The following is a 24,051-nucleotide window of genomic DNA, read 5'->3' on the forward strand; positions in this document are numbered from 1 at the left end:
CTCTTCATTGTTGATATTTCCTTCAGCCCACTGACATTTTATGGTTTGGTATACAGCAGATAATTGAATTTCTGTAGGTTTAAAAGCTTCTCACCTGATAAAGCAGGTGATGGCAGCTTGCTGAGGTCATTGTTCCACAGGTGACCCCCCCTTGAGCAGTGAGTGGAGTTTTTCTCCTGTTCAATTTTAGGCACTCAGTTTAAGACTTAAGAGAAGAACTGTGGCCTGCAATACACACAGGAGCAGATTAAATAATGGGTTTGGGTTTTAATTATTTTAAAACAATCTGAACAGATGTGATTAACAGTGTTCACAGAGTCAGCTTTCTATGTGCTTGTCTTCTGTTTGGGAATTCTGTGGGGAAAAGATGGATTTCTGTGGGAGGTAGAGCAGAATCCAAGAAGTTTGTCAGGAATAAAATGAAAAAGAAATGTGTATCACAGCTAGGATTAATTCTTGGGGTTTGAACCACAGTTTCAGGGCACTTCTAATTAAATCAAGGTAGGTGACCTCTAATACAATTTTTTCAAAATCTCAAATTCTTTTTCATCCTTTGAATTAAGAGGCAACCTAACTGGACCTTTGACATTTTTGTATACCAATATTTGCATATATCCATAAAAACAGCTGCAAACTGAATTTGTGTCTGTACCTGATTGTTTCCTCCCCCCATTATTGTAGCTATAATTAAAACAGCTCTTCCCAACATGGACAGAGAAGCCAAAGAAGAATATTTTGTGGTCATCCAAGCAAAGGACATGGGAGGACATATGGGTGGACTCTCTGGAACTACAACAGTGACAATTACCCTCAGTGATGTCAATGACAATCCTCCTAAGTTTGCACAGAGTAAGTGCCATTATATGTGTGTGTGCTCCTATTTGAGAAACTATTGTGTTTTTCTTTCTTTTTTTTTTTTCCAAGTATTTTTTTTATCTTCATATTGCCTGGGTTTTTAATGTCATTTAAAAGATATAGTTGTGACTACATCACAACTGTGAGAGAGGTTAATCATCCTCTGCCTGATTAAGAGCTTAGGAAAGAGAGAGTTATGTCCACAACAGTGTACAGATCTCTGCCTTCTTTGTTACCCCTCTTACATCCACCTAAAAGGGCCTGGACACTGCTGAAAACATATTTATTTGGACACTGCTGAAAACATATTTATTTCCTCTCAGTGCAGTTGTTTCTGTGTGCTTTGTTGCTTCCATCTCATGCAGAAAAGTGACACCACCAGTAAAAGACACATATAACAGATAAAAGGAATAAAAGCCTTGACTAATTAGGCAATACTGAAGAAAACAAAGAAGATAAGTCTGAATCTAGATAATTGTTGATCTTTAATTCAAAATCCATATTTTCTGCTGTGGTTCCAATGGGTATCTTGCTGAGTTAGGTTAAAATGATTTGGCATCCTGCTGAGATTCTCTGCAAGCTTTGTAGTCTATTTCCAAGATGAAGACAAAAAAGAAAAAACGAGGAGGAAAAGCATAATGACTGGGTTGATTTTATTTGGAGCTGGTGCAACCTAATACACTATTAGAAACTTAGCATTTTATCCAGCTTGTTCTAGAAAATTAAAGTTAAAAGTTTTTGGAGGCTGCATCTAGATTTTGCATCATTTTTGTTTTCCTAGAAGTATGTTTTTCTAACAAGGTGCTCAGGGAGCCAGTGTAAAGTTAATTTTTTCCATCTATGGATGACTTCAACTCTACTTTTACCCTGTTCTGAGGACACAGAGTAAAATGGATTTGTCCTACTGCTCAGCATATGATAAATCTGCTTCTGTAGCCTGTAGAAAATGTACATAGAGATAGAGAGAGAGAGAGAGAGAGAAATCTAATACAAATAAGCAGAGGCAAAAGCTTATTTTCAAAATATATATTTTATTACCTCATCTTAGTGGTTTTTAACAGATAAGCACTCTGCACAATAGAAGGTTTTCTCTCATAAAGCAGGAAATGCATAAATTTTTGACTTTGTGTCCCGTTGCACTGCCTTTCCCTGTGTTAGTGTTTTCCAAGAATTTCCCTAACAATGCCATGTCCACAGATGAACTCTATCACCAGCCTGCAGAGGGATGTCTCTTTTACACCTGCAGTGTCCTGTGCCTCCCACTCAGGGGGCACAGACCTGCCTTTGCCAGCTTACCTGGCTTTTACATTCTACAGCACTGCCCCAGGAGCCTTGGGTGCCAACAGGGCAAAAATCTGACCCCAAAAGCAGCAGCACAGCTGGTCCAAACTGGGGCAGCCCAGGGGAACAGCATGTGGGGTTGAAAATGCCCTTTCCCAGGGCTTTTGGGCACAGTGGCACATTGCTGGGGCACCAGCAAGGCTGCATCCCTATCTCTGGGATACAAACTCCTGGATGAGTTTTCCTGCAGCATCGAGGAAGGTGCTGCCTCTGAAGCTGTTACAGCCTCTGCAGGATTTGGGCTTCCTCCTAGGAATAACCACTGACCATTATGAAAATTCTTTAGGGAAAAAAAAACCCTGCTTGTTTTATCACTGGATTTTTTTTATTATATCTATCTATCTATCTATCTATCTATATCTATATCTATATATCTATGTATATATGTATATATGTATATATGTATATGTATATATATGTATATATGTATATATGTATTTTATATATATATAATATATATGTATTTTTATATATATATATACACATTATATATATGTATTATATATATGCATTATATATATGCATTTTTTATATATATATATATACACCTATATATATATATACCTATATATTTTTATATGGTTATTTTATATATATTTCATATATATAGATACTGGGTTATTTTTTTATATATATATGTGTGTATATATATGTATTATATATGTGTATATATATGTATTATGTATGTATATAATTTTAAATAATATATAATTAATAATAGTTTTATAAAGACAGAATTTGGTTAGAGGCAAGGTTTTTATTTTAAAGAACATAAGTATTTTAGGAATATAAATGTAAATATTGAAACATATAATAAAAATGTAATAAATATTGAAACGTATAATAAATATATATCTAGATATATTTATTATATATTAATTATATAAATAACATATAATATTATTATGTATTGTGTAATTATTGCTGGGTTTTGTGTATTTATTGCTTTAATGATTAGCCATATTAACATTGGATCTGGTTATTATTACAAATTTGTCCTTTTAAAAGGTGCCCAACACCACAGATTAGCCACAACTCTGCCCTTGGACAAGAGCTGAGCAAATCTGACTTTATTTTTTTTTTACACTGTTGAAGCACAGTTTGCATTTGCCTGGAAAGGAAAATAAGAAAGGATCAAACTTACAATAAGCCCAGCCAGAATGAAATAGAAATTCATAAGATGTAATACATGCTGCTTGCACAATAAATGGTAATGAGCTCAGGAAACAGGGTGTTCTATCAGGTTATTGTTTCCAGGCAGGACAGAAATGTATATTTATGGTTTGATTTCAGAGAGTTAGCCTCCTGGGTTTTAGAAATGAAAAAGATGAACTTTCACTACTTCTGTGATCTCTCTGAAATAATTTTAGAGGCGTTTTATAAGTCACTGAAGTTTTTAACCTGGCAGTTTACCACAGAATTGTAATGAGAGGAACTGTGCACTGCTGTGGAAACCCAGGGCTTTCAAAGATGCCCAGTGTGGATATTTTGGTCAGCTCAGTACGACGACACAATTCATAATTCTGGAGAGGAATTTGTGTAAAAGAGTAAGCTGCATCATAACTTTTAAATTTTTCTTAATATTTTGTAAACTGTTTTAATAAATCTGAGAGCAAAATTTTGACTTAACAATGCAATCAGCTGTGCCTGGAGATTCAAACCACAAAGTGTGGACAGCAGAGTAAATGATGAATGCATAATTTAATCTCCCAAGGCATTTCACTGCTTTGGCTGCTCATTGTTTTTGAGCCATTATGGATATTTTGAGGAATCTTGATCATCAAATTATCTCTAATAATTTAGCCTAGGAACATTAAAAACAAGTCACTTTGGGATTTCATTGTGCAGCTAATACATGTATTTGTGAATTCCTCAGTTTCCTTCTGTTTTCAACTGTTGCTACTGCAATCACCTACAACAGGTAAAGGAACAGCTCCAGAACATGGTTTTTGGAAAATTATGACCTGCACTTAATAGATTGTCTTAGAACAACAGGGAGGACAGAGAAGAACACGGCCAGAATCCTGTGTCAAAAACTGTTTTAATGGTCTCTTCTATTATCCTTGAATTATTTTTCCCTTTTTTAACTCCTGAGCAGCATTTTGTTTGATTAGCTCATGTGTTAATCTTAACTTAATAAGAGTCAATTATAAAGAGGTAGAAATAAAAGGACTCTAGAAGGAATTTTGGATATAAAATGTTTATCTTCGCATTTTTAGAGTACTGTTAAGAGCAGGGAGATACAAAACAAAATGAGTATTTTGGGTTTTGCCATAAACAAATTTCTGCCTAAAATAATATATCTAAGTAGTTTTTTGATGCTTTTTAGCTTAAAAGGTTTGAAGCGGGTGTAACAAAAAATAAAATGTTGACAACTTGAATAGCAATTTCTAATGGATTTTAGTGTAACTGCAACAAATAGTAAACACAGTAATGATTACTGTGAAAAGTTTGTTTCCAGTAAAAAGAAGTCAAAATTGGGAGTTTCCTTTAATGTTTTCTGATTAGTTTCTTACCACAAAAGAGAGGTGGAAGGGGTCAAATAAACAAAATGAAACTACATTTTAAAAAGTAGTAAATATTTAAAGTTATGCAGAAAATATTTGAAGTTATGTAAGTATTTACACAATAGATTTTTAAAGAATTTGACCAATTTTTAATGGAGTAAAAGCCGAAGTTTCTTGGTTGAATTGTAACTCCTTGTCAATAAAATATCTGTATAAAATGGTAAATTCTGCAGTGTTGAAAGGAGCTCAATATTTGTGTTTGCCAACACAAAACATCCCTGCAAGGCAGAAGGAGGAGACTCCTGGAATGGAAAGGACATTCAGCTACAGTAAAGTGAATATTCTTGTGTGAGGACCACACTGTGCTGCTTTCAGTCAATAATTGGGGTAAATGGAGCTTGGGTCAGCTGCAGATCTCAAGAGTTGGTGTTGGGGATGTGTAAGCATTGAAAAGCACCCAGGGGACACTGGCACAGCTGTAATGTTCAGTCTTTTCCTGTTATTTGTAAGGTCTCTATCACTTCTCAGTAATGGAAGATGTTGCTCTTGGTGAACCAATAGGAAGGGTGAAAGCAAATGACCTGGATATTGGAGAAAATGCCAAATCATCCTATGACATTATTGAAGGAGATGGAATGGATGTATTTGAGATCACTACGGATGCCCAAACTCAGGATGGTGTTATTAGAGTGAGAAAGGTAAATCACATCTCTGTTAAAAATATAAATGTTTATTGTACATGTAACTACCCAGCCAGACTCAGCTCTGTGAGAAGATGCTGCATTTCCAGAGATTCCATCATCTATGGATGAGGTGTCAAGCCAGTGGAGTGATTAAAAGGGGAGTCCTGGCCATGTTTCTCTGAATTTTCATTGTGAAAATTCACTGGGGAGACATCCATGGGTGCTGGAAATGTTAATCCTCTCCAGGCTCCCATGTAATCACATCATGACCACCACCAAAATTTTGCTTCCTTGGCTCAAAAAGAAAAGAATAGATTAAATTCCACTTTGGTGGTGGTTTAAACTTCTGTAAAATCTTGGCTGAGTATTCATCAAATAATTTCTTTCAATTATTTGATTTCCTGTGCAGCTGTTCAGAGAAAAATAAATCACGGTGCATTAATTAAATTACCTGATATGTGAGAGCTTAGTCTTTTACCTTTTTCTCATGTTGAACTGTCTTCACTCAATGAACAGGGATTTCAGTGACTTTTATTAAGGAGATTGGTAGTTTCACATGAGAAGTGTCAAATTTGGGCCCTAAAGAAAACCATGTTACCTTTTCTATGCTTTTACAGTCTTGAAATGTGCAAGGTGAGATATTTGCATGTACACAACAAGAACACCACCCAATTATCTACAGAAATATGGGGAGAGGCAGCATAGAAGAAAACTCCTCTAATAAAGCCAAGGAAATATTAATTGCAGATTTAATTGTCAGTATTTTCTGGAGAAGGAGAAAAAGCTGTTCCTCGTGCTGTGTTCTGAAAGAGGCTATTAATATAATTTATAGCAGTGGCAGAGGGTTTTAACTGCATAGCACAGATCACTCTAAATGAATCCTTATGAAAACAAAAGTAAACAAAACCCAAACCATGATATTCCAGTGAGAAAAGGTGAATCCAATGAGCACAGGTAATTAATATTCCACTTGTACCTATCATTAAAGAGGTCAGGCAGATTGCCCGTCAAAACTTTGTGTTTTCTCTTTCTCAGTGAGTAGGTCAGCACTGTAGCTTTATAATAAAGTGATGTATATTTATCTAAATTTATATTTGTTTTTCTAAAGAGAAAATTATGATATACATCCCAGCTCTTCCTTACTGTTATTTATTGTGTGCTGTGGCCTCTCCTGTAAGCTGAGGCAATTAGCCTTTTGCCCCAGTTCCCTTGGCTTTATTTCATAACTGAATCTCAACCATAATGTTGTTTCATATTTTTATTTTGACAGCAATAATAATTTTGGTTCTACTCCAGTAGATGATGTATGGAGGGTACTGCTCACCAACAGATTTTCTTCAGCATAAAATCATGGGCTTTAGACAATGCTGAGTAAATTTTCAATATGATATTCTGATTAGGCATGACTAAATGTATTGGGGTGCTGTCATTTCTGTAAAGCATATGAAAAGCAATTGAAAAAGTGCTACAGGAGCCATGATTGGCAAATTGTGAATATGCTGATTTATAAATCCCCATTCATAATTTCAAAAACGTACTAATTTAAGAGCTGCAAAAGAAGCAAGATTTTCTTGTGTTTACTAGAATTTGTGAGAAAGAGCAAATCCCATTAGAGCTTGATTCATACCTGAAAAAAAATCCACAGAATTTGAAGATATACATATTGAAGGCTTTGACAGACTTCCTGAAGATTCCTGTTTGTGCTCTTGCTGGTATTTGCATTACAGATTCAGAGTGTCTATGTCCTCTTCTTTTTATCCCTCAGACATTATAATGCAAATCTTAATATCTTTCCAATGCTTGGCAATTTGCATCTTTGAAATTTGAATCGTTGTGAGACACAAGAGAATTATGAAGTGAATATACTGATGTGCTTCAAGACACAAACTTGAATCTCCCATAATGAAAAAGTCTAACACTCAAAAGTGTCACAGATTTGGGGTTTATTTGGTGTTTCAGTCCCTTAAATCCACTGAGTTTTCATCTTTTATGAGTTAATATAGGACTTTAAAATAGTAAAAACAGTGGTAACATGGCAGGTATATTGATAGAATAAAGTAATTTGTTTTGTGACTCTGTCTGTGGGGAAAAAAAAAAAAAGAGAAATGATACAGAAGTAGAAATTGCTACAGTTTTAAGAAATTCCTGAGAGATGTCTAGCTCATTTACTCCTATAAACTGAAATACAGAGGTACTTGTAGTGCAAGAATATTGAAGTACCTCCTCATATGATTAGCTCTACATTTTGCCTCTCCTGTCCAACAAATAATAATTTCTAGTTCTTTGCATTTCTCACATTGTTCTGGAAGTAATAAAATATTCATTCTTTGTGGAGCCAGTTGAATTTATTTTCTTATCTCCAGCCAGTAAAGCACTGATGAAGTGCATTATTGGGATGCAACTTGTGTCATCTCAAACAGATTTGTAGTATTTGTCTGATATGTAATTGTAATGGTATAATTCATGAGAGGGAATATTTCAGTAAATTTCTTGTGAGAAACAAGGAAACAGTGCTGTTTTCTCTGAGGTTGGTAAATAAACAGATTTTATAGAAAATCAGGAGTTTGGGTTTCTGGGGAGGGAAGTGCCTGCATTAAAATGATTCCGTGTGCTTAAAAATGCACATAATTCCCATCCATCAGCATTGCAATCACCTGTTCTCTGTGGCCACCAGTAAATGACATTTATCTTTGTCCTTCTCAACAGCCACTGGACTTTGAGACCAAAAAGTCCTACACCCTGAAGGTGGAGGCAGCCAACATCCACATCGACCCTCGCTTCCTCGGCGGGGGCCCCTTCAAGGACACGGCCACCGTCAAGATCGTGGTGGAGGACGCTGATGAGCCCCCAGTCTTCTCCTCACCCACCTACCTTCTGGAAGTACATGAAAATGCTGCTCTCAACTCTGTGCTGGGGCAGGTCACAGCCCATGATCCCGACGTGTCTTCCAGCCCTATAAGGTAGGGCTGCTTTAAAGGGTTCTTTGGGGATGCTGCTGGCTGATCCCAAGTGTATTCCCCATTCACTGTGTGGCTGTTGTCATGCTGTTCTGTTTCTGTGAAAATGCCAGGGTAGGGTTTGGTTTATGATGTTAGATTTATCAGTTCAGATCATTTTCAAAGTCCCCAAAACGCTCCTTGCCATAGGAGTAGTCTTATGAAACAGAGGAATGCAGTGAAAATGAGAAATGTGAGTGGTTCTTATGAGAAATGAGGTTGGATGGGGTTGAATCATCAGAGTGTATCTCTGCAGTGAATTTAAATAATCCAGTAGTGTCTGCACTAACAATACTCAGTTTGTGCCATGCAGTTGTAAGGTTGTCAAAACATATTTTGTATTCCTTTGTCTAAACCCATTCCTGGTTTGAAGATACAAAGTCAGAGATTATTATGCCCATATGACTTCTGCATCTTCAGTTTATAATATTTTCCCTTTTTGATCTAATTTGAACAAAATCTTTTATTCCAGTTGGATCAGATCAGTGGGTTTTATCTAATTTGATGAGCACACATGTTCCCCTCCCCCTTGGGAGTGATTGCATGAGGGTTCCAAAGCACATTCTGCTCTGTGTAGTACTGCCTGCTAAAGGCATTAGGAAAACCAACACCAAAATGTGAAATTCATAGCAAAAGTATATGTGGAGAGAGTCTATTTAATAGTAATCATCACTGTGCATTGTTGCCTCAGGGAATTTTGGGCAGGCAGCATCAGGAGGATGATGTTAGCTGTTATAATCCATCATTTTCTATCACTATCATTTTCTAATCACTGTCACTTCCATCAGGTTTGTTGCAGAGCTGGACTTTAAACCTTTATGTAGAGGTCCTGCGTGATGCATATCATAGTATAGTATCTTCAGAATTAGAAATTCAGATTTGCCAACATGTTTGGATGCTTTAAGACTCGTGTGTCTTAAAGATGTTGGAGAGAATGTTTGAGTTGTACACAACTTCCTGCTGAGGGGCAGCTCTGATCTCTGCTCTGGGCCAGGGACAGCACCCAGGGAACAGCTGGAGATGGGGGAAAGGTTCTGATCCCTCAGAGGTGCTGACACTGCCCAGGCTCCAGGGAATGGGCACAGCCCTGAGGCTGCCAGGGATGCCCAGGGGGGATTGCTGGGGGCTCTGCAAGGACAGGAGTCAGACTCAATTATGGGGATTTTTGAAGAGTTTTGAATGAGTTAGAGATGGGACCTCTGAGGTTTTTAGATTCTGCAATTTATTTTCTTATCTTCTACTCAGGCAGAAAGGGTAAGTTAGGCTCACATCTTCTCCACATGGTTCAGAAGGTCACAAGACCTTTAGTTACAGGACCTTTTAAGGAGTTATTGAGCAATAAAACAGCACTGGAGCCCAGTGGCCAGGGCCAACAAGGATATTTATGTTTTTGACCCAATCCTTAAATATTTCATCTTCTGGACTCATGCTACAGGGTAAGCTTTCTTAGCCAATCATGTTCTGACACACAAACCTACAGTGCTGCATTCTAAACTCTATGTTTACCTTTGTAACTACTTTTATTTTTTCTGTATCTCAAAGTCTAAAACTCTAACTTTACTTTACTTAGCTTAATGTGGCTCTGCTCTAAACTATAAATCCACATTCTTGCTTCTGTCACCTAAGTTTGGAAGCCTTTTCCAAGGTCTCAGATCAAATCCTGTGTTTAATTCTAAGCTTTGCCTTATAGGCCCAAAGTTCTGAGAATTCCCTGCATTTCAGATTCCAACACTCCTTGTGGTCCCTTCCCACTCAGGATAACCTCTGATTCTGTAATTCTCATTTGTAAATCAGACTTTCAAAAGCAGATAACCACAGCATCAGCCACCATAGATTCCTAAACAAAAATACCATAGAATGGCAGGGTTTGATCTGTCACAATTGAAGCAGTGGCTCCATCCCTGATTTTCTTGCTGCTGCCCACTGGTGTCTGTGAAAAACACAAGAAAGATCCTCTGAGAGGAGAGTGAGACCAGCCATGGTGACAGCAAATCTCCTCCCTGTGTTCCAGCTCCACAGTAATCTCTCCTTCAATGGAACCTCAGCTTCTTCCCCCTACCCTGCTCTGTTTGCTCCTGGCTTGGTCCTGGCTCCTCTTCCTCTGCCTCATCCCAGCCTGCCTCCACCCCTGCTTCACTCTTACCTTGGCTGCTTTGCCACTCTTCTGCTGCTGCCCTGGGATTTTTTTTCTCACCTGCCTCAAATTCTTCATAATTCAGACCTTTTACAAACCTACCTCTGTTCTAAAACTTAGTCTTTTTATTCTGTGCAAGCCCAAAAAATGAATCTGAGTAAAAGATTTATCTAGTTTCCCCTTTTTCATCATTTTATAAATCAAGAGACCTTCAGACTTTTAAAAACAAAAGTATTTTGTGTTTGGGAACTGAATTAGGATGTTATTGCTCATCAGGTGATATAAAAACACAACATACATGAAACAGAACTGGACAAAATTAATTACATTTTTTAAAAAAGGTAATTTATTAGTAGGATTTATATATTTTCTTTAAATAATAGATACAGTACTTTATAAGATTTAATATTTTCTAAAATATTGGCTTAATACTAATTAAGGAATATACAGAGCCTAATTTTCTGTGCAAATTTTGTGCTCTTGCTTGCTTACCTGATTAATTTGATTTATCTGGGAGAGCTCTAGAAAGCTCAAATTCTTCTCTTTTTTTTTTTCTTGCATTTTTTGCATAAAAAATATTTTAAGGACAGAAAAAAAATCCAAGTTAGTAATTCAACTATTTCAAGAGGGAAAATACTAGTTGGAGACAAGTAGGGAGCAGAAATACAATTCCTTTCTTTACAATTTGGAACAAAATAGGAACCTGGCAGGTTCTAACAGAAACATAATCAAGCAGTGTTTTTATTGATTGGAATGTACATTTCAGGTGTTAATTCTGTTATTATATCATGTATATATGATGCAGATTTTATGCATATTTTCTATGATACCAAAAATATCCAACTTTAGTTAAAAATCTGAAAAATTACAACAAGCTGTTCTAAAACTGGTGGACTGTTTTAATGTTAGTCTTCCCTGGCCTTTTTTAAATCCCTTTTTTCCCTTCAAACCAGAATTTTAGCAAGTAACAACGACTTGTATTTCAAGGAAATGACATTTTTTCAATAGATATCTGTTCTATCAATATTTAGCTTAGACAGAGCCACTGTGTACATTTGTTATAAAAACCCAGGCAGCACAAACAAAATATGAATCACCTTCTGTGCTCCCAATACCACGTCTGCTTTGCATTAGTCTGATGCACAGAGGCTCCACACATTCAGAGCATTGCAGTGCCACAAATGAAATCAAACTTGGATCTCTCTGCACGTGGGAAGAGTCTGATAATTGAGTCAAAGACTAAAATGTTAAAGAATTTAGAAAAGTTATTATCAAATACAGCCTGGAAAGAAGCTTGTGGTCTTAGGGGAAGGTGTCCCTCCCAAGGCAGAGGTTGGATTGAGATGATCTTTATGGTCCTTTCCAACCCACACTATTCTATTGCTTTCTTTTTTTCTTTTTTTTAAAGAAAAAAAATGTTTATCCTCATTTCTAACCAATTCACCAGTAGTTTGCTTTTAATGCTTGCTTAGAAAATATAAAGCATTGTCTGACCTTTCTTTTACTTGATTTAAAGGTGCAAAACCTCTTGTAGGGTTTACAAGCAGGAAAATAAATGGATTTTTGGGGCTGTCCTGTGTGGTGGTGTTCACATGGGTCCCAGGATGAGGGAAGAGATGAGAATCTTGACTCCATGTTTCAGAAGGCTGATTTATTATTTTATGATGTATATTATGTTGAAAGAAAATTATATATTAAGACTAAAAGAATAGAAGAAAGGATTTCATCAGAAGGCTGGAAAGGAAAGGAATGAGTAACAAAAGCTTGTGATTCTCAGAGAGTCCGAGCCAGCTGACTGTGATTGGCCATTAATTAGAAACAACCAATGTAGACCAATCCCAGATGCACCTGTTGCATTCCACAGCAGCAGATAATCATTGTTTTTCTTTTCCTCTGAGACTTCTCAGCTTCTCAGAAGGAAAAATCCTAGCAAAAGGATTTTTCATAAGATATGTCCATGACAGTCCTGTGCAGATCCAGGAGCTGGAATTCAATGATCCTTGTGGCTTAGGATATTCTGTAATTCTGTGGTATTTTTTCTAATTAATCAGCTTTAAAATAAGCAACACAAGCTCTTTTTGATCCTTAGTTGCCATTGTGCAGTGCATGATGCTTAAGGGCCTCCTATTTTTAAGGCTAATGGTGAAAAGTCTTTACAGAATTGGGTAATAATTGCAAATAATTGTAGCTTGTTGTGTTCCAGCCCAGTAATTCGAGGATTTTGTGTCAGGGCCACATCTGGATGCATGCCTCTCCTTTGGGGAAGGGGCTCAGTGAGTCCAGCTGAGCTGTGAGGCTCTGGTGTGGGCAGGGTGGCACCTCCTGGGAACAGCTCCAGCCTGGGAATGTCATCCCCTGCTGGCACCCAGCTGTGGGTGGGCTCCAGGGCTGGCACCCAGCTGTGGGTGGGCTCCAGGGCTGGCACCCAGCTGTGGGTGGGCTCCAGGGCTGGCACCCAGCTCAGGGCTCCAGGGCTGGCACAGAGCTGTGGGCTCCAGGGCTGGCACAGAGCTGTGGGCTCCAGGGCTGGCACCCAGCTGTGGCTCCAGGGCTGGCACCCAGCTGTGGGCTCCAGGGCTGGCACCCAGCTGTGGGCTCCAGGGCTGGCACCCAGCTCAGGGCTCCAGGGCTGGCACCCAGCTCAGGGCTCCAGGGCTGGCACCCAGCTGTGGGTTGCAGGGCTGGCACCCAGCTGTGGGTTGCAGGGCTGGCACCCAGCTGTGGCTCCAGGGCTGGCACAGAGCTGTGGGTTGCAGGGCTGGCACACAGCTCCAGGGCTGGCACCCAGCTCAGGCTCCAGCAGTGCCCACCCCAGGCCCCTGGTGTTACTTTACAAGGATGCTCTGTTCACGTGCAGTGAAGTTATCTTGGCTAAAGCATGGTCCAGGCACACAGCAACAAGCATGAGCAATAATGCTCCTTCCTATCCAGCCAGTGCCCTCCCATAAATCACTGCCCTTCAGTGCTTTCTCTGTGCAGAGATAAGATTCGCTGGAGCTGGTTTTCCCCATTCCTTTGAGCACAGATTTCATCTTTGGCAGCAGTTGATCATTTTCTTAATTCACAGCAGGCCTTAAAAAACCAGATCCGATATTTTGTGGCTCCCCAATGGTGCAGTTGTTTATCTGTCACTAAGTACCCTGTCCAATCTGCCTGGCATTCATAAAAATGGAGATTTACTACTCCTGGGGTGTCAGTGCTGGGGTTCAAATCTCAGAAGGAGCAGCAAAAAAAAAGTTTCTGCTCCTATTTACATTAGTGCAAATAATGAGTAGATCAAATAAAGTCATAACAGCAACAGGGCAAGAGCAGAACTGAGAATCCTTTCCAGGCTTCTGTTAAACCACTGTGGGGTTGTTCCTATAATTGCCATAGCAGACTCATAAACTAACCCAAACTTCCCAATAACCTGTGCTGGCTTTATGGCAATTTCAAAAGATATTATTTCCCAAGATATTATTTTCTCATTTTTAGAGAAATATATGTTTTATGTATGTTTTATGGATCTGACAATGCATTCCCATTAAAAAGAGTTACAACATCATTATCATGAAAAGGAAACTGCAAATGTATTGTTAGTTTTCCCAGGTTTATGACACTGTAGATTTTATTTTTTGGTTTTGTAACAAATATTTATCACATTAAAATCAGGAGAGGGTTTTACCTCTTTGTAGTCTTGCAAAGACACACAACTTGTGTTAAAAATGTTTCCTCTTGAATTGCTGGGTTTGTGTTGTGAGTAAATACTGCTGGGATGAGATGAAGTGTGATATAATAAACTCACAAATGTGTCACTCCCTCCTCTATAACGTCAAAACCTGCATGGCAGGAAGGCCGTGAGTGGAAGTTTAAGGAAGGATTGATCCTTAGAGAAAAACTGTCTTTCCTCAGTGGAATTTATGTCAAGCCCAGGTCCACTAAACACTGAATACCATATGAACATTTCACATTTTATTTTGTTTGTGGACTGGGAAAAATTCTTATATGTTTGGTATCAGTAGAGTCCTTTCAGCATCATTACATAAAACTCAGAAATGAAAAGACAGTTTTAAGTGATGACTTCTTACAAAGAGCTGATTGCTGTCTTTTCTTGTATTTTCTTGAGTGAAATTTTAAACCTGTGAAAAGCTGTAAGGTATTTTATACTAACTTCACTAGTACCAGAATTTTACTTCTAATACTTTAATTGGAACTAGGTAGACATCAAAATACAGTTAAGATCCATTTTCAAAAATGATTGCCTGAAGTTAAATACCTGCAGCTTTATTCTTCCACACAAGTGACCTGCTTTTCAGAAATGCTGAGTTTAGTGCAGTTCCCATTGAACCATTGAGAACTGAGTATATGGCGCTCACAATAAAATCAGTTTACTTCAATGTCCAAATACACGTCCAGCTTGAGGCGTAGATATTTGGAATTTGACTTCATATTTTTGACTTCATATTTGACTTGATGTTTTTCTGATACTCATCTTACCAAACTAGTAATTTTCAATGAGTAGAACTAGTTCTTCTGAGAGTTTCAAACAAAACAAGTAAATATCTAACAAATCCCATTTCATAGTTAAGCCTGGGGTTTCCTTCTTAAATCCATTACTTGTGAAGTACCTTTACCAGTGTGATCAGGTTAGCCTTGAACTCTGGCAATGCAGTATTTAAACACTTAAACTTTGAGGTTTTGATAAGTTTTCATCATTTAGAGCTCTTTTTGAAAGTGAGCTGTATCTTCCAGAATGCATTGCACAAATAATCTAATTGCAATGCAACCTTCATTCTAAATATGAAAATATCTGATACTGAAATAAATAAAAAAAACATGAACACAATAATCTTGAGCTTTGAAATCAGATGCTAATGCTGTGTCTATTAAAATCGATTGTGTTAGGCTGGAATGAGTTTGAGTTCATTGGAATATATTTATTGTAGTGCATAAAGGGACCTCCAAATCAGAATATTTTTTGGAAATTGCTTCTGCTAAAGCACGAACCAGGATGGAATAGCTGATTTTCAGATAACTATGCCATTCTCACTGTAGTAAAATACGTTCTTTTACTTTTATTGGGGAATTTTAACAATGTGCTCGCAAAAGGTAGAAAAGTGATGAGAAAGTGACAGTCTGGAGTCACTTTTCTGGCCACTCCATAAGGTAATTGAGTGTGATACCTTATCCTAACTCTCCTAACTATTGTGAGTAATGTAATGTACTGTCTGTAATGCAGAACAGATGTAAAAACTGCCAGTGCATGCTGGTAGCTTCTGTAATACACAGACACAAAGACTTAAAAGGCTTTTGTATAAATCCACAATCAGGATTCAGTAAAACCCCTTGAAGTCAATTGCTGTTAAACCATATCAATAGTTTATCAGTCAACTCCCTCTTTCCCTACCTTTCCTGTCAAGAAACTGAAGGCTCAATTTTGTCATTTAGTTTCTTTTCACAAAGAATTCATTATTAAAATAACTCTGTGCAAATGGACAAACATAAAAGCTTTCTGGGGATCTGGACCTGAGCTTTAAATCATCCTCCTGCTTAATGCACCGTTGGAGCAATCCACTGCAGCTCTGGCTCCCTGCTTGGGCTGCAGAATTTACCTGGACATTCACATTTGCAAACTCTGACTACGTGTCAGATGAAACTTGTTTGGTTAAAAATCAGTGATGTCAACTCAGAGAAGAATCAAGCCTCCAGCATTTGCAGTGTTTTATAGGGAAAAATGGTGATTCACTGTGCTCTGCCCATGGAACTGCTTGAACCATAAGCAAATAATGTGCTTGGTGAATCGTTCATGCTTCGTTAATCTGAAATTTATTGGTAAAATAATATTATTCAGCCCTTTTTTAAAATAACCACAAAGCCCACCACTTTTGTGGCTTAATACATTACTGTTGAAATTATCATCAGTTACTGTGAAATACCATAGAAGCTGTCCAATAAATGTGATGGATTGTGTAATTAACTCTTGATCAGCACCGTTTTTCAGAGATGCTACCCGGTGAACCTGAGGGCGCTTTATGACCTTCACACTGGGTATACAGCTAATTACTCCTTGGGCAATGATTATTAAGTTTTTTTAGCATCAGTTTGTCATTTTGTCTTCTAAATTATTATGCTATTGAGCTTCTCAATCCATTTGGCTATAAAGCTGCAGCTCTCAGAGGGCTCCCTAAATTGTCTCTGTGACTGTATGGATTACAGCAACTTCATTAAGTAGATTACAGGGATGTCTGTTTTGCAGGTTTTCCATTGATCGCCACACTGACCTTGAGAGACAGTTCAACATCAACGCAGAGGATGGGAAAATAACTCTGGCAACACCCCTGGACAGAGAAACCAGCACATGGCACAACATCACTATTGTAGCCACTGAAACCAGTGAGTGTTTGTGTACTCTGACTGTTCTGTTGGGTTTATAATTGATTTTTAACAGGGCAAACTTTACATAATTCAGTAAAATAAAATGTATTGGGTGTTTGAGTTAGAGAATTTTGGAAAGAAAGCTTAATTTTTGTGCAAGCTCCATTTCTTTTAGTTTTCACAACAATTTTTTTTTCAGTGAAAATGGCAATAGATATTCTGAAGTGATAGATGAATAAATATGTACAAGGTATGCAAGGTAAACATTAAAAATGGTTTAAAAAGCCCACACCTAAGCCTTATAATTAGCTCTATTAAGACAGAAAGAATTAAAGATTTGCTATTGTAGAAGTAAATTGAAGGCTCAACCCAGACGTTCTTAATTCTGAGTGCTATTATGTTTCAGAGCCATAAATGATTAAGCACAGGGGTAATGTTGCATGAAAGTAGTGCTGTTGGATACATATGGATGAGTTTACTCACACCCAGCTCTCAACAAGAACCTGCATTGTTCAGGTCCACAGAGCCCTGGTGGCTGCTCTGCACACCTGAGTCAGGAGAGCTGCCCTGCCTGGCAGTACGGGTCAGAGATTTTAATCAAGGAGAATTCTTAATTAATTTGGAGCTGCTGACAGGATCACACACGACAGTGTGATTTATTATTCATGTCAGCACTGTATTTTAGACAATGCATGTGACACAAGGGTATTGAGGCAAAGGAGCAGGTGGGGAAGCTGGGGCTGCCACCCCATGTGGTGTCCCTGAACTGGAGCACAGCCCCTGGAACCCTCTCTGTTCTGCACTCAGTGTGCAGCAGAACCCATTTGTGCACACACTGGAGCCAGCACTGCAGGAATATCTGTCTGCAGAGCCTGGTGACCCGGGCTGCTCACATCCTGCCTGAGGTACTGCTTGCTTTTCCCCAGATCTCTGCTTTGAAGGATACAGCATTATGGAACAGAGCATTTGAAGCTCAGTTACATGGTACTATAGGCATGAACGTAATAAATTGGGGAAAAAATATGCTTATTTGGCCTGTTTTTGTTGTCTAATACCTTTCCTGTGGCACTTGTCAGCAATGAAGAGAGATGGGGAAGACTGATTTGGCGATCAGAACCCGAATTTATTGTGGACTACCAATGCTTATATACTGGTTTAGGAAGACTAGTAATGTTTACAGTAATGATAAGGTTAAAATCACATACACAAATTTATGCATATTGCAACATCTCTTGCTTGCAGAGTTTAATGAAATTTTCTGGTTTTGGTAAACCAGTCTGATTGAATCTTCTTTTAATCCTCAAAGTTCTCTTTGCTCTTGCCAAGGCATCTTGCTATCAAATCTCTTATGCCAGCCAGGTCCAGAGTCCATCATCTGTCTTGTGTCCCAATATCACATTATTGTGATTTCAAAAGCAAACCTCTTAGGAATCCATGACACATGGGGGAGGTGGGTGTGGGTGTGAACTGAGCTCCCAACTTCCAATCCTTGTACCCTGTGTTGCTCTGAGGCACCTCAGCAATTTGGGGGTTTCATTGCCAGCAGTGCCCTGTCTCTGAGCCACCTTGCAGGCAAACAATACTTTGATAAATTAGCAGAAATGCTTTCTGCTTGCAGGGAAGCCAAGCCACAGGGAAGCACATGAGGAAAGAAAGGAAGGTGTGGTTAAATCAGGCATACTTTTTCCACTTAATATCTAACCAGTTAATAATTTAAATATTTTTAAAGGAAAATATCTAAAATGTCCATACTAATTTTTTCACATCATATTTACCAACAGCATGGAAAGCAGAATTAGTAGTTTGTGATCCAACACTCTCAGACGTTGGAATAATAAGATGCAAAGTGAAGTCATTTTACAATTTGTTTCCTCCAAAAAGTTATAGAGGAACACAAGATAAAAGGAATAAATTTGCAAGACACTCCTCCAGTTCATTTTTATATCTCCTTTACATGTGTGTGTCAGAGCAAAGCTGCCAGAAGTGCATTTTACTGAGCCACACTAGCATGAAGTCTGCCTGTTGCATTTTCAGTTTTTTGAAACATAATTATACTTGAGAATTTGGTAAGAAATCAGCCTTGTCATTAGGCTTCATGGGAGCCTCAGCATCCACTGCTATTGTAAAATTGCCTCTTATCAGAGTGGCTATGAAAATAATAATGCCAATCTTGTTCTAAGCATTTGTGTTCCTGCTGATGGCTTAGTTTTGCATTCCTAATATAATTATTTGACATTTACATAAAACAAGGGCCTAATTTCATAGACTACTGTCTTTGCTTATTTAAGTGAAATTATTTTTAAGCTCCTCAAGCAGAAGTTAAATTTGCTTATAGAACTGTCAAACAGAGGAAAATGGGCATTTTTAGATTTTTTTTTTCAAGACAATAATAGACAAAATCTCTGTTGTAAAATAACAGAAATCTGTTGGAGGCAGACACAAGCAGCAAATGCAAATATAAAGTGTGTCATTACAATGCCTTCACTGACAGCCCTATTAATGGACTGCTGATCTCTCACAGGAAAATAAATATGTGGGAATTGTTCGTGCAGGAACATTTCCTCTTCCTGGGCTGGCTGCTTCCCAGAGCTTGTGCAAGGCTCTCCTCTCCATCTGCAGGGCAATGACCAGGCCATTTAACTGCCATTAAATTTGCTTACTACTCATAAGCCATCATGCTGGATTTTTATTTCTTTATTCCCAGCATGGTAGATGCTAGATTATATGAATATGCCCTAATTTAGCCACACTTTCACAGATAAACACCCAATTTTGACAAACAATAATTCACTATTTCAGCTTTGTGATGGTAAGGTACCTGCATCTAAATTTGTGCTCTAAGCTGATTTAATTTTTGGCAGTTTCCTGCTTGTCATCATGACAAAGTTATTTATTTGTATCATCCCTCAGCCTCTGTCTCAGGTAGGAGTTTTCCAAGGCAGGATTGGTGTGGCTGAATGGAGCAATACTGCTTCTGCATTTTCACTGGAAATGGGGGTGAAGATCCTCAGGCTCAGACTGGCTGATCTTTTAAAAAGTGCTCAGATTTAAAATGTGTGTGGATAATTTTAAACATTTTAAATCTTAATGCTCCAAAATGTGAATTTAATCCTTTCATGTCTAGCAAAACAAGGAGGAGGAAAGTGTGAGCCAGTGGGGAATGTGATTCTTCTACGTGTACTTGACAGGCAAAAGACCAGTTTGGGGCTGTTTTGTGGGGTTTTTGTGGGGTTTTTCATTTGGTTGGGTTTTTATTTAGAAGAAAGACATTTTCTGTTCTCATTCATAGGCAAGTGTCTGGCCAGTACTTGTTCAGACAAAATTCATGCTATTGGTGACAAATAGCATTACCATTGTATCCTGAAACTTGTGCAAAGTGAGACATTTTGAATGGTGCTGTTCCCTCCTTTACTTTCCCACTGCTGACATACTCCTTATAGGAGTTTCTGGTTTTCTGCAGCCTTTGTTTTCAGGGAGTTAAAGTGGCCAGCCAGACTGAAGACCACCTGCCTTGAGTGGTTGTCCCTCAAACCTTTGCCCAGAATTTTGTATTTCCTTTACATTCTGGTTCCCGAAATGTGTGGCCAGTGTGCAGGGTTTGCCTCCTGCTAAAATCCCAGCAACCACAGTGCCTTCTTCTTGTGTTGAGGGACACACCTGGTGCAGGTAGCTTGGTTTGCAAGCTGCAAAAGAGCTCTGGGAGCTCAGAGGGACAGGAGAATGTGACCTGAGACCCTTTGCATGCCAAATGATCTGAGGACCTGTGGCACAGCTGGGTGAGGGACACCCAGGGTCAGGGCAGGCACCCAGGGCTCAGGAAGAAGAGCCAAAACTTCCCTGTGCTCAGGCTGTGAAGGGATAAAAGCCCAGGGATAGAAGTCTTTGTGGGGTCCTTCCTCAGAGGCACAGGCTGTGGCTGTTTTACTGTGAATAAATGGCTTTATGGAACGAGAGACCTGAGACTCTGCTGGGGAAACCTGGGCTGGAACCAGTGAGGAAACGTGGTCTGGCTGTGAGTGGAGTGTGGGGAGCCAGGAGGGGCCCTGGAGCTGCTGCTGAGTCCCAGCAGTGCCAGTGTGGGGTGCTGGGGGTGTCCCTGACAGAGAGTCCCATGAATGGTCACACTGGGAGCTTAATAGTTGCATGCCCACAATCTTTAATCTTATCTTTTTGTGGTTACTGGAGATTAAACCAAGCAAAGAGCCATCTGTGTAAAAGAATGAACTGAATGAGTTTAGGTGATATAGGGATATTTAGGTGCTGGTTTCAATATTTCAGATTTAGTTACACATTTTCTTTAAACTCTTTCTGCAGTTTTGGTCCCTTCAACTGCTCCCCTTAAATTTGTCTACTCCTAAATGACTTCTGCACATTTTTCCTATTGTGTGATTTCTTACATCTCTCTCTTATGGGATCAAATTAATTTTTGCTTCTTTGTTGCTTAACTTTTTTCCTCGCTCGTATCCTCTGTGCTGATGAATTCTGCCATATGGATTTTCAAGAGAAGATAACATTAGAAAGAGCCTTGACATCTTTGAAAGATGCCTCTGAAGTACAGGCTTAGGCTGTGCAGAAGAAATACACTCATGGCAAGGGCAAGACTCAAAGCTATTGAACCTGTGAATTGATTCTTAACTTTTCTTTCTACGTCGCCATTCACCAAGTTTACCCTGCTGAATGGAAAGGAGCAGGAATATCAAGGTGATGACAGGCTGGAGGAAGCAGTCCACTGGCAAAATGATTTCCTGAGAATGGGCCTTTGTGCTCTGTGGATATAAAGGGTGAACATTGTCACTGATTCTGGACTTTAAACACTGACCTAATGAGATTTCTCATTAGTTTTTGGTGTAGCTGAGACTTACATGAGCCTAAAGTCGTAGCTGAGGTTGGGAGGTTTATTTTAAATTTAAATGCTTGAGAGAGGGGTGAATGTAGACTTGCTCTGTAAGTCAGGGTTGATAGTGCTGCTCATGTGTTTGAGCTCTCTGGAGCTCTATCCTGAACAGGAGAGGAATCTGGGGGCATGTGCAAGGGTTTTTTGACAGCCTGAATTGCAGTGCAGTAAGAATGAATGATTAAATTACAGACGTCTCTTTTGGCGCATCTTTTTTGTGTGTACAAAGGCTCATCACATCTTTGGTTCTTTGCTACTTGCTTGAAATGAATTTTCTACCATTCAGTAAAATCTGGTGAAGTCAGGATCCTAACAGTCAGATGCAATCCCATTCTCCTGAACCCACAAATACATTTTTTTTTCTGTGTAGATTACAATTATAGCTATAACTCCTGCTCCCATTGACATGCTTGTGTTGCTGGCATTAACTGGCTGCCAATTTTGCTGGGCAGTGAAGCAGAGCAGGGTTCAGGCTGGGCTTAACCTCCTCAGTATTCTCCCAGTTTCTTGCACAGGTTTTTGCAGCACTTACCACGTTACGTGTTGTCAATGCTAGTCAGAGGAAAAGAAAATCAAATAGCCATGACTTATTTATTAGAGCATTTTTTCCTACAGATTCTGAATGGAGTTCAGAATCACTGATCATTCAAGAGATCAGATTGCAAGACGTGGATAAGGCATGTAATAATTAAACCCTGTCCTCTTTCTGCCTCCAGCTCCATGGATTTCTATTTCCATTTTTTAATGGCTGGAACAGCCACCTTGCACATACTTCCTAGCACACTCACAGTGTGGGCCATTACTATCAGGGAAATGCCCTTCATTGCTGGTTAATTGATATAACAACAGCAGTAATAAATGGAGAACTAGTGTAGTTTGAAACCAAAGCAAAGACTTATGTAAGAGAAGCTGGTTTAACTTAGCCTAGAAAGAAATTTATTAGCAACAGAATTTGACTGCACAACATTCTTCTGATTTAAATATGAATATCCTGATATTTGCATATTCATCCCTCCAAAACTGAAGCTGAGATCTGCTTGAGATAAAGGATTCTAGTGAATTCTTTGGAAACAAAATATACTGCAATGCCTTCATTATTAGCAATGCTTATCTGAAATTCTCTTTTTAAAAAGTGAGGCAATCTTTTTCCCCAGAATATGTGTATTATATAGTTTAGCTTCCTTGAATGATACCATAGATTTCAACAAGTAAAGACTTCTAAATATATTCCACTTGGCCAGCTCAGATTTGTGACAAACACATCAATAAATAACAGAAAGCCTGGCTCATTATCTCTAAAGACAGCTAAATGATGATCCCTTTAAAGTCCCCAAGCTGCCTTTCACTCCATGGAGCACTGAGTGGACTACTCAAGGTTTATATTTTCCTCTGAGCTGTGTTATGATTATTTGCAGCACTGGATTCTTCTCCCTCTTATGCTGGATATTAGGAAGGAATTGTTCCCTGGCACAGGGTGCCCAGAGCAGCTGTGGCTGCCCCTGGATCCCTGGCAGTGCCCAAGGCCAGGTTGGACACTGGGGCTGGAGCAGCCTGGGATAGTGGAAGGTGTCCCTGCCATGGCTGGGAGTAAAGAAGATTATTTTTAGGTCCTTCCAACCCAAACCACTCTGGTTTCCTGTGATCCTCACACTCTGCACATCACACCCACAGACACACAACAGAGCATCCACCAGGGAGTCCCAAAGCCAGTGGGGCAGGATAATTCTTGTAGCCTGGAGCTGTGCTTTCAGCCAAGGTTTAAATCTCTGAATGAAGAGTTTTAATGGAATGTCTGCCATCCTTATTCTGCAGGCACTGCAGTCACAGAGATGTTATTTTCAGTGGGATTGACTGCTTGATTAAAGGGTTCTTGGCACTCAGCCCCATGTGCCAAGCAAGCATCACTCCTATGGCAGCGTCAGCCCCCTGCCCAAGGGCTGGGCAAAGCACCAGAGCTGCCACAACAAGTAGAAATTATCCTGCATAATTATTCAAGGCAAGAGGTGAAAATCTAGACAAGATCTTGAAATGTAAATGGTATTTGACCACAATAAATACTTTCCAGGCCCAGAGCAGAGGCATCTCAAGGACAAAGCTGTGGGCTCTGACACAGGTAATTGCCCACATCAACAGCATTCTTTGGAAATGAAGAAGTATGAGGCAATTTTGTCACCTAATGGGAAAGGGCATAAAGCCAGAAAGGCTCTATATGGTTTACTAAGAACATAAATAGAGTAATTGAATCATCACCCAGCACAGGTACTGCTAAAGTTATCTAGAGTGTGTA

At 39.0% G+C, this 24,051-nt stretch overlaps 1 protein-coding gene across 1 annotated transcript in view; it reads left to right on the forward strand.

The window, feature by feature from the left end:
• The window catches only part of CDH8 (cadherin 8), a 161,945-nt gene that overhangs the window by 90,181 nt on the left and 47,713 nt on the right, over positions 1 to 24,051 (forward strand). Inside the window, exons 5-8 of the mRNA XM_036390134.2 lie at positions 682 to 849; positions 5,214 to 5,401; positions 8,093 to 8,346; positions 16,752 to 16,888. Of these exons, the coding sequence (XP_036246027.1) occupies positions 682 to 849; positions 5,214 to 5,401; positions 8,093 to 8,346; positions 16,752 to 16,888 (747 nt within the window). The remainder of the gene's footprint in view (positions 1 to 681; positions 850 to 5,213; positions 5,402 to 8,092; positions 8,347 to 16,751; positions 16,889 to 24,051) is intronic.

The sequence above is a fragment of the Molothrus ater genome, chromosome 12 (genome assembly GCF_012460135.2).
Source record: "Molothrus ater isolate BHLD 08-10-18 breed brown headed cowbird chromosome 12, BPBGC_Mater_1.1, whole genome shotgun sequence".
NCBI lineage: Eukaryota > Metazoa > Chordata > Aves > Passeriformes > Icteridae > Molothrus > Molothrus ater.